At 34.4% G+C, this 12,246-nt stretch overlaps 1 protein-coding gene across 12 annotated transcripts in view; it reads left to right on the top strand.

Annotated features, from left to right (window-relative positions):
* DGKB (diacylglycerol kinase beta) overlaps positions 1–12,246 on the top strand; it is a 794,581-nt gene that overhangs the window by 317,132 nt on the left and 465,203 nt on the right. For all 12 annotated transcript variants that reach the window (XM_032402009.1, XM_032402007.1, XM_032402005.1 and 9 more), the window contains one exon: positions 9,844–9,917. In XM_032402009.1, the coding sequence (XP_032257900.1) occupies positions 9,844–9,917 (74 nt within the window). The remainder of the gene's footprint in view (positions 1–9,843; positions 9,918–12,246) is intronic.

Consider the following 12,246-nt stretch of genomic DNA (forward strand, 5'->3'; position numbering starts at 1 on the left):
TCAATTCAAAATTGAAAGCCCATATATATTTCTAGTTTAAGTAAACACAAGTAGCTCAAAATCATGTTTTTAGTACTTTAAAAACCTTTAATATCCCTAGGATCTCTGACATCGGGAGTAAGATTTCTTTCAGTCTGCATTATAAGACATTCTGTAGATTGTATGTATTGTATTTATTTGCCTCTGTTTCTCACTCCGACATAAAAACATTCAGTGAAGTTGGCTGCATTAATGAAATTGTGAGTTCATTTTTGTTTTTTGCTTTTTTACCTATACATTTCTCTCTTCTAATTTTCATTTCCTTTATCAGTATGCTTCAAGTTTCATGTTCTCCGGGAAAATTTACCAACCACTTACCAAACAAAAATATATTTTATCACATACTTGCCTTCAATATACATAATTTTGTATTTTTGTTTTTCATTTATTATTTTATCTGTGATATGATGGATTATGTGTTTTATATCCCTTAATTTGGAAGCAGAGTTCAGAGCACATAGTAGTTGCCTAAATGCATGTTTCCTCATTATTTTCAATATCTCATTGAAAATTTAATAATAATTGCTTAAATATTGATAACCAGATTACTGATTTGTTCTGATCTAATATAACAAATTGTGAATAGAAATTTTTTAAACAATTATTAAACCCAAATATAAAAAGATAAAATTCTAAATGATAAAATTATTATACTGGTTAGAAAGTTTAGAAATTAATTATCAAAAGAATAAACCAGGACCTACACTTTTTGTAGTCATCTCTGTATGTTTAGCAATCTCATTGAGAGACTCAGATATGAAGTCTATCTACTTTGATGGCAAAAAAAAAAAAAAAAAGATAGCAAAAAAATTTTAAGTGGTCCTGTAAAATTTTTAGTGAAAAAAAAACATTGATAAATTTAGTACTTCAGTTACAAATATCGATTAGTTAAATTTTTAGTTACTCTGAGTTCCAGTGGTGAAAATATCAGAAAAGAAAATTAATTTTGAAATTCAAGTACATTTCACACATGGCTAGACATTTTTCAACATGAAAGGGAAACATGTACCATTTGTTAAACAGTATTGCTAGACACCATGAGAGTATTTTATGCCTATTAAGTAAATGAATCCTCTCAATTAACATAGGAGATAAATATTCTTAATTCTCTCAATAATCATATGACAAATGTCATCATTATTTTCACCACTTTCAAAATGTTCAAAGGTGAAGTTATTCCCAGGGCTTCACAGTTAGTTTGTAAAGCCAAAGTCGAATAAGGACCACCCTCTGGCTCAGAGTGTATGAGTCTTACTCTTAGAATACCCGGTCTCCTTGGTTAAAAAAGTTTAACGGGTATATAAATGCTAACTCTCTGACCACCTTGTTCTGACCACCTGCCTTTCTCTTTGAATATATTGCATCTCTCAAACCAGATAATAACTTTTCATAACTTTCTTTTGCATGTGAATTTATCTGGGAAAGTTGTGAGTAAGCATAGGGTAGACACCAGCCCTTATAAAACAGCATTAAATAAATAACCATGATTATTATCATCATAATTTTTTTGAATTATAACTGTTGGTTTATAATCATGTGCAGCAGTCTGTTTCACCTCAGCAGTATGGACTGAACTGTGATACACATATCTATTCACATAATTTTGAGGAAAATATAAAAAAGGTAAAAGAATCAATTATTGGATAACTAATATGAGGTAGAAAAATGAATTTTGTTGTGGTAATCAACTTTAAAATTATAAAATGGTTGTTCTTTATCAGGAAAGGTAAAAAGATATGCCAGAAAATTAATTTTTCTCTGAGTTTTAAAAAATGTATATCATGAAAAAGCATTGAGTTGCAGCCTGGTTTGCATGTAAGTCCATGACAGAAGAGATCTACACTGCTTAAAGAAGACTATTAATCATAGTTAAGCACATTCATCATACTTCTTTCCAGCTAACCAGCATAATGATCAGGATTATTATTTCTAATTAGAGGAAGTAATAGATCATGTATAACCTTAGGATGAGTCTCATTAATTAACCCGGGTCCTGGGGGACTTCAAATAGAGGTGGTTAGGCACTCTGTCTTTGTCACTGCTCACACCATAGGTTTACACTTAATACATATGATCAAATGTAATTGAAACTACAATTTCTAACAGGCCTGAGATGTAGAAATGCAGATAATTATTCACATGTGAACAAACAAGTGAAACAGAACCATTGTGTAAACTGTATTAAACTGAAGTTACCTTGTCCCTAATTATTCTCTGAGAAAAATTTCCAAATAAAAGGGTCACTTGAGAACCAAAAAGTCTAGTTTGTAATACTCTTAACACCAGAAAAAATGCGGAACCTTTATATTTAAACACTTAAAACCGAGCTAGTGCCATCCTCTACCACAACTGCTTCTCCCTGTTCTTATTGTCTTTCTTATTTGCATTATCTCATTCTCATAATCACCAAGACTGTAAACAAACATATGTGTATATCTATCTATCTATCATCGATCTATCTACCTATCTATCTATCTATCTATCTATCTATCTATCTATCTATCTATATCTATGTGTACTATATACAACTATATAGTGTGTGTATACAATTAGTTCCCTTTATTTGACTGATGTGTGTGTGTACATACTTGTGCACGCATGTGTGCCCCTTGACTACTTTAGGATCCTCAAACCATTTGGCTCTTCCATAATTAGCTCTTCATTGTCATTTAACTCCCTAAGTCCAGAATTATTATTCTACACTTTAATACAATATCCTTTAAACTGAGTCCCTGTTCCCAACTTATAATGTGCTAGATTATAAATAATATGGGAAAAAAAATGGAGCTCAGTAATAAGTGTCAAGACTGAGAGTTAGAGTTATCTCTAATTTTAAGTAACATGGCCAGATTGGGCCTCATTAAAATGTGGTATTTGAGTAAAGACTTAGGTGAGTCCTTTGGTCTGTGGATATCTAGGGGATGGTCAGCCCTAAGATAGGTGCATGCCTGGCAAGTTCTAGGATCAACAAGAACAACTGCATGGTTAGAGCAGGCTGAGCAATATGGAAACTGGTGAAGAGTACTTTAGAGAAGTAATAGGAGCTAGATGCTACAGAGTCTTCAAGGTCTGCATAAGAACTCTGACTTTCCATCTGAAAGTGATGGCAAAATATAACATGATCCTGACTAAAATGTTGAAAGGCTTACCCCTGTTGAGGTTAGATTGTTAGGGAGCAAAGAGTCGAGTTTGGAAATAGCCACAGTTATTTAGGGTTTATAGGATGGAGGCATATCCAGTGTAGAGCAGGGGAGGTGAAGAGATGCTCCATATATTTTGAAGACAGAGTCAACAGGATATGCTGATAGATCAGATATAGGGCTTATTAGAAATTAGGGAATTAGGGACATCTCTTAAGATGTTTGGCCGACTCACCTGAAATGATAGAGTTGCCATTGACTGAGATAGAGAAGGGTCTGGGTGAATAGGTTTTAGAGAGAAATTTTTGGTGCTGTTAGACATCTAAATGGAGATGTTTAAGTAGGCAGACAGATATGTGAATCTAGAATTGAGGGCAGAGGGTAGATATAAATTTGGAAGTTAAAGGCATATTGATGGCACTTAAAACCCTCAGATAAAATAAGATTACCAAGAGAGAGAATATATAGATAAAGGAATTGTTAAACTGGAACCTAAAACCAGTCTGACTCAAGTCATGCCTTTTAATATTTACTATATGAAATAACTCTTTTATGTAAGTAAGTTTTCACAGGATTAGCTCTTTCTCTATAGAGAAGAATCTAGTATAAACTGTCAACTCTTGGAAAGTCCTTTGTACCCAATTTATAACTATTCTTCAAGTTTTCAAGTGTCTTGAACATTTTTCCCTTTGTCAATATTTTCTGTGCTATACTGTATTCCCTATCTCGATGTATCTTAAAAACTGGTCTGAGAAGCCCAGGGCTCTGTGGAGATGCCTCAAGCACGATGGTGGGATGATGGGAGGCTGAGAGTAGGTTCAGGGTTCTTTCATGCTTCAAACAGAGCAACTTACCTTTCATCTGTCTCATATACTGTTCCACTTAAGATTATTTCAAATGCTGTATAAATATTTACTTCCAAGAACAAATAGGTTTAGGCTGACAGAATTATTTTATATATGTATGTTTTAGTTTTCCCTCCCATTCCACCAAAATCTGTAACAAAAAGGGTACAATATTTTAGGACAGCAGTAAGTCAGTGTTTAAAATACTGAATTTTACATGTTATTTCAAAATTTTGTATGCAGTAAAAATTGAAAATTCATCATATTAAAGACTATATTAGATATAGATCAAAGAGAAATAGTAAACTTGAATACAAGATTGATATATTAGTGCTATTTAATTCCTGGATCCCATTCAGGTTTTACCAGTTGTCCCAATAATGGCTCTTATAACACAAGCAGCTAGTACAGAATCATGTAAATTTCCTGGTTTTGACAGTTGTGTTGTGTTTATATAAGAGAATGTTCTTGTGTAAAGGTTATCCTAAAGTAAACAAGAGTGATAAAATATCATTTTGGCAACTTAGTCTCAAATGGTTGGGAAAAAAAAATGTTATTTGAACAGTCCTTTTAACTTTTCTGTAAATTTGAAATTGTTTTAAAGTATAAAAATAGGGGCGCCTGGGTGGCTCAGTTGTTAAGTGTCTGCCTTCAGCTCAGGTCATGATCCCAGAGTCCTGGGATCGGGCCCCGCATCAGGGCCCCTGCTTGGCGGGAAGCCTGCTTCTCCCTCTCCCACTCCCCCTGCTTGTGTTCCCTCTCTCTCTGTCTCTCTGTCTGTCAAATAAATGAATAAAATCTTTAAAAAAAAAAAAGTATAAAAATAAAAATATCACTTCAAAATATAAAAAAATTATTGTAAGATATTTCCATAAAACTTTATTCATCGAAGTGAGATATACTGAGTTTCAGAAACTAAGAGAACTTTGTATTCTTTTAACCTCCTTAAGTTATTTTTGGTATAAATGATTTACAATACAAATTAGCTCTGCTAGACTGAATTCTGAATTCTATAAGTTCTTACCTGATTTTAACCTCTCTGGAAAACAAAATCTGGAAGCAAATAGATTGAATTAAGTAATTGAAATATCACATCTAGTGATACCTATGTATTTTTTTTATCTCAGACTCTTTAAGTTACAAAAGGATTAACTGAAAATGATTATACCCCTACTCAATAAGGAGAATAACATAATGTAAAATAAAATGAAATATAGAGTATCTTCAGGGATTTTGATATCAAGTTTCTGTTCTTCACTCGGGGTCTAGAAATATTTACAAGTTTGATGAAGTATAAAATTTCTAGGGGCGCCTGGGTAGCTCAGTCAGTTAAGCGTCTGCCTTCAGCTCAGGTCATGATCCCGGGGTCCTGGGATCGAGTGCCGTGTTGGGCTCCCTGCTCCGTGGGGAGTCTGCTTCTCCCTCTGCCTCTGCTGCTCCCCCTGCTTGTGCTCTCTCTCTCTCTCTCTCAAATAAATAAATAAAATCTTTTTTTAAAAAAATTTCTATGCCTGGTTCCATTGGTATTCAATTCTGTGCCCTTGTGGATCTTGTCTCTCATACCAGTTATAATTAAGATCTGCAGTGTGTAACAGGGAAACAAAAATGAAAACAAATAAAACATAACAGTGGTTTAGACAAGATATGCATAAATTTTTCTTTCATGTAAATCAAGTCCAGAAGTAGAATCTCCAGAAATAGAGCTAATAAGACAGCTCCACGTTTTTATCAGGGCTGGCACTATCTTTCCTGTCCTCCATCTGTTGTATCTTCAAGGTCACCTCGTTATCAAAGATGGCTGCCAGTCCTTATAATGTCAGATTTCATGCTGGCATCCAGAGGAAGATGACTAGAAGCTCTCACTCTTCTTTTGTGAAGATCATGTCTTGAGTCTCCATAAAACACTTCCGCATTAGTCACATTGGGCTGCTATAATAAAGTATCATAGATGGGTGGGTTCAACAACAGACATTTATTTATCACAGTTCTCAAAGCTGGAAAACTCAAGATCAAGGTAACAAGTTACATTTTATTCTGAATCCTTTTCCCTTGGCTTAGAGGTGGCAGTGATCGCTCTGTGTGCTCACGTGACCTTCTTGTGTGTGCAGATGCGGGAGTAGGTCTTTCTTTGATAAGGGTACTAATCCCATCATGAAGCTCCCACTCTCATGACTTTATCTAACCTTCCTTGCTTCCCAAAGGCCCTCTGTCTCCAAATGCCACCATGCTGCGGGGGTAGGGTTTCAATATAAAATTTGGGGAAACACAGTTCAGTCCATAGCAACTTCCAACTATAGAAAAAATATAGACACATTTTTTTTCTACTTAGACTATTTATTTGCATTCTTAGATGGCAAGACACCAAAAGTCACACCTTCTTAAAGCTCTTCAAAAGAAATACATATTTAAATGCTGCAAACAGCAGCAGCTGTTTCCAAGATACAGGTGTGATGGGAGCTGCCAGTCTTTCAAAATTACCCTTTGCCCAGAGTTCTTTCTCTAAGGTTGATGAGGAATATGTGATAGTAGTGATAGTAGCAGTCTTTGACAGTAAGATCCTCCTCCTTACTTCAGGAGTATTAGTGCACAAAGTAGTTGTTTATTGTTAACTTGTCGGACTTGAAAATGACTATGCAATACTGCAGGTTTGGTGCTGTCAAATTTAAAAATTTTCTCTGGTCTTCTGGCCCCCGGATTTACTCAGCTGGATTGGCTTTCTTTTCTTTCTTTCTTTCTTTCTTTCTTTCTTTCTTTCTTTCTTTCTTTCTTTCTTCTTTCTTTCTTCCTCTTTCTTTTTCTTTCTTTCCTTCCTTCCTTCCTTTCAAGATTTTATTTATTTATTTGAGAGAGAGACAGAGAGAGCACAAGCAGGGGAAAGGGCAGAGGGAGGAGGACAAGCTGACTCCCCACTGAGCGTGGAGGCAGATGTGGAGCTTGATCCCAGGATCCTGAGATCATGACCTGAGCCAAAGGCAGATGCTTAACCAACTGAGCCACCCAGGCGCCCCAAGGATTGGCCTTTTTTTCAGAGCAACAAAGTTTAGCTAAATTTTAAAGCTTTTTGAATGGGCATTGAAAAACATGCCAGATTTGCCTAAAACCTTGACATTTCTAGTATAACACCATTCAGTGATCCCTTAACAACAGAGTCTCAGTGGTGCTGATGTTTAATCACATATCATCCCTTAAACGTAGACTGTATTAGGTCAGGAGTTTTATCTAACATCATTATCAAAGGGGCTCTATTCCACAATGCCTGGTAACCTACAAATAGATATCTAAAGGTTTCAGGGTTTTATTTTTATGTAGTCTTATTTTGTAAGCCTAATATATGATAAGAAGATATATGAAGAAAAGATTGCCAGGTGATTTTATTTTTCCTGCATTTCCATTTGGAATATTTGACTTTTATCACTTGTAGATCATCATCATTCTTCTAAATTCACTCTTTCTCTAAATTATCTTCCATTTTCCTAGTGTATTTGACCTATTTATCCATTTACCCACCTCTAAAAATGACATCTTCATTTTTGGATTTTGGAATCCTCTATAGCCTGTATTCTAGTGGGATATATATTTGCTGGTAATAATGTACAGCTTAGAACGCAATTGTTCTGTAGCTTGGTACTGACCTTTATTAATAAACAGTTATGATGCCTTTAAATATTCTAATAAATACGTAGTTTTGAAAGGTATTCCAAAACATATTTTCAAATAAATTGTAAATATTGGACCCAGTGTGAGTTTAATATAATCTAATTTATTTTAATAGAATGGTAAGCTGAATGTTGAGTTTGAAGAAGATCATCCTAATGAGTGTTTGAGTTCAGATTTAATGTTTTGCTCAAAAACCTTTATTTACCTTGAGATTCTCACCTTTATTTAAAAATAAGGAGTAACAATTCAAATTAAGTACAAAAAATCACTAAAATCCACGTGTTAACATTCCGTTTTTTGCATGTGCAAACTTTAGGAGTTCTATCTGATTTTATAATTGGTTGAAAATAAATTGAATGCAAGTCTTTAGATAAAGTTGTGTTTTAGTGTTTCTTTATTTTAGCTTCTAAATGAGGGGAGAAGGGCAACATTGCAAGTCAGTAGCTTAACCTAATAGGCACTTTCTATATATTAACTGATTGAGCACATTTGGTTCAGGAGAGAACTGGAAAGTTACTACAAACCCAGCTCATCTGTCTTACCTCCTAACTGAATTAGAGCCAAACCAGGAACGAGGAACCTTTGTCCTCTTTACAGAGGAAAGTAAAATAAAGACAGGTACAATAGATTATAATGATGACAAGTAGAGTAAGAGTAGAAAAATTAAGAATATTTTAATATAACTAATGTGAAGATTTTAACATTTCCCCGGTGCCTATATACTCATTAGAAAAATTACATTTCACCTAAGATTGGAGGAAAATATATTAGAAGAATATTTTAATTTATGTTGTTTAAACAAACAGGAAAGACATCATATGTTTATTATATTTATTTTTAAAATTTTTTTAAAGATTTTATTTATACATTTGAGAGAGGGAGAGTCAGAGACAGCACAAGCACGGGGAAAGGCAGAGGGAGAGGGAGAAGCAGGCTCCCTGGGGCAGGGAGCCCGATGCGGGACTTGATCCCAGGACCCTGAGATCATGACCTGAACCGAAGGCAGACGCTTAACCATCTGAGCCACTCAGGCGCCCCCATCATATGTTTAAATGGGTGTTTTTGTCTCATTACATATTTAAGAATACTTTCTAAGAGATAAATTCATAGCAATAAAGGATACCTTGAATCTACTTTCAAAAAGTAAACTGATCTAGAACTATTCAACTTAATGTTAAGAGGGCTCCAGTAGTTGCACGTTTTGTTACTAAATATTTTTTGTCAAACTGTATTTAGATGGAAATATATAGCAGTAGATTGAAGAGGAAAAGCTTGTATTTAAGAGTCTACCTATTAATATTAAACTCAGGTAAAATGCAAGAGCTCTTCTTTACCACCCTATTGAAAACAACTTTACCTCCCCACACACCAATAAAGAGCTATAATTTTATTTGATTTATTTTGTTTCATGGCGTGTTTCACTGCTAACTGTATATTTGTTTATTGTCTATTTCTCCATTAGCATATCAGCTCCGCTAGAACAGGCACTTTTTCTTGTTCAACCAAGAAACCAGTAGTGACAAAAGCAGTGCACAGCATAGAGTAGGACCACCATCAATTTACGTATTCCTGTTTAGCAAACAGACTTAGTTAACTGGCCCTCTACTCCCCAGGCAGGGAAAGAAAGCATTGAGGAAACATTGTGTAGAGGGGGACGGTTAGGTTGAAAGAGACCTCAAACCATCTTACTGAGATTCTAATTGACAAGTGATTCAGTAGATGGACTGTACACATGCCACAAAGCTCTAAAGTAGGTGTTGTCTGTAAAATCAGGGCTCTCTATCATTTGATCCCTTTCTTTTAATCTTTTTTTCCCCCACGATATTCTGGCTGCTTTATTCACTCTCCCACAAATTGTACCTTTTGTTTTCATCTCATGGTTATTCAAACACCATTTCCTCTTCATAGCTGCCTTCCTCTCTGCCCTATACCAAACTAGACACTCCCTCTCTTTGTGGAGTGAGTATGCATGTTAATGTATATATAGTCAAAGCACAGGGTTTAATTGAGTAGCTAAGTAGATCTATCTATCCATCCATATTACAGAACTTAAGAGCCATATTCTTAAAATTGTTAATTGGTATTTCATGAATTAGAAATAACAAGGGTCCTCTTTATAGATAATGTGAATTATTTGTCCATCTATCCAACTTTTCTTCTAGATTACTCCTGTTCCTGGTACTCATCCGCTTTTAGTTTTTGTGAACCCCAAAAGTGGTGGGAAGCAAGGAGAACGGTATGTTTTTAGGAATCAGGTTTATTTTCTGTGTCGTATGTATGTAAAAAGATAAACTAAAATTACAGTGTAAAAAACTTTAAAACACTATGTCAAATAAGTAATTCTAGCATCTATATGTAATATATGTCCTTATTTTTACAGTTCAAATATTAATATAATAATGGCCTTTGTAGATATTTTTATTATCATATATTGGGTATCTGAATTCTCTCTACTCTACCTATCACCCCTAGCCCTTAATAAAGAGCATTGCATACAACATGGCTCCGTAAATACTGCTGAATGCAAATTGATTCTCTAAATGGTCAACAAGATGACTTCAAATAAATCATCATTCACTAGTGAGGAACAGAATTTATGTCCAGCTTCTAGACAAATCACATTATAATGATTTTCTGCATGTTTGTTTTTGGAGTACATGATGCCATATATCCTGGAGGAGCACAGTATATTTAATCTGAATTATAATGAGCTGCATTATCAAGTGTCCCAGTATATTGGCAGACAACACAAAATTTTCATTTTTGTAATAAATTAATGGTTAAATCATAATATTTAATAAAAATCTGAAAATCACCACATTGAAGTGTAAATCCTATGTGCTACTTAAAAGGAGTGTCATAAAAATGAAGTTGCACCTGCTTCAATAATTTCTAGAAGTCTTTACTAATCTCAACCCAAAAATGAGCAATCAAATCAAAGCATTCATATAAGCACTATGATAAAACAGAAATTTCCATTGTGGTTCATCAAATAATGAAGTTGAAAGTTGAAATGTTTTCATGGTAAGTGGAATTTTGTGATTTCCTTTCCAACCATCTAACTTTCCAGCTTTATTTCAATGAAATGAAGAGTGCTATTCATTTTCCAATCAACAAAATATTATTTCTGCCTAGATTTTTTTCCTCTATTAACATACAGTTGTACTTTTTTTTACTCTGCTAAACATGGTAGAAATTATTTTAAATAACTAGTGACTTAATTAAAATATTTACATTGTTTTATTAAAAAGAATAGTTGCCTCACGTTTAGAGATACTAAATAGTAATTAAATAATAATGCTAAAATGATTTTCTTTTTTACTATTTGTAGTCTGTCAACTTTATATATTACGGATATTTGGGAAAAAAGTACTCTTCACACAGAATTAGATAGGAATTAAATTCGTGTTGGAAATTAGAAACAAATGAAGTATCAAGAGAAAGAAAGAAAGAAAAAAAATATTTTCTTTTTTTAAAAAAGATTTTTATTTATTTATTTGACAGAGAGAGACACAGCGAGAGAGAGGGAACACAAACGGGGAGTGGGAGAGGGAGAAGCAAGATTCCCGCGGAGCAGGGAGCCTGATGCGGGGCTCGATCCCAGGACCCTGGGATCATGACCTGAGCCGAAGGCAGATGCTTAATGACTGAGCCACCCAGGCACCCTGAAAAAGTATATTTTCAAAAGGAAAACTTCCCCTCAAATTAGAACATGGATCATGCAGGATGACCCTTAACTGAATATCTGACTTCCCCTTCTCCCATTAAGAAAAAAATTCATAGATACACTAAAGTCATAATAAATTAAACTTAATGGGAGGGGCGGGATATTTGAGTGCTCCTATATGTACAACCACTTATGTTTTGTTCTTCATACATGAACAGGGACCAGTCAAAGTCACAGGAAATGTAAATATGTAAACATGTAAAGGAAACCTATTATGAATGCAAATATAAAGTTTCCTGAATTAATAAGAGTCATCTTTCACAAACAATGAAATTTCATTCAGGATTTCCTTTAAAAATATTTGGGTTTCTTGACTTTGGTATGTTAGATAAGTAGCAAAAGGTTACAAAATTATATATTCATTCAGAGTTTCGCATACCAGTCAACGGGTGTGAAAATATTCACATAGCATTCATTCATTCAAACAGCAACACCTGAGTGCATCCAAACTCTACTAGGAACTGGGGATAAAAGACCTAGAATACAGCCATGCAGAGAGGCAGACACAAACAGACACACCACAATACCACAAGGTGAATTCTAAGCTAGAAATGTTTAAAATAAAGGTGCTGTCAAAGTTCAGAGGAAGAAAGGCTATCTGAAGACTGAGAAGTCTTTGGACAGGAAGTAGCTTTTGAGTTGAGAAGGTAGAAGGAAGGAGAAAGATTTGTGAAAGGGTGTGGTGTTTTTAGGGAACCAAGAGATAATCCCTGAAGTTTAAGGCAAAAGCAGGGCAAGAGAAGACATAACGTATTTTAAATATAATAAAATATTTTTTATTATAAGTAAATTGACCCTAAGAACTTTTCATCACAGAAACAACATGGCTGTAATTAAC

This window comes from Phoca vitulina, unplaced genomic scaffold, assembly GCF_004348235.1.
Source record: "Phoca vitulina isolate PV1807 unplaced genomic scaffold, GSC_HSeal_1.0 scaffold4, whole genome shotgun sequence".
Classification (NCBI taxonomy): Eukaryota; Metazoa; Chordata; class Mammalia; order Carnivora; family Phocidae; genus Phoca; species Phoca vitulina.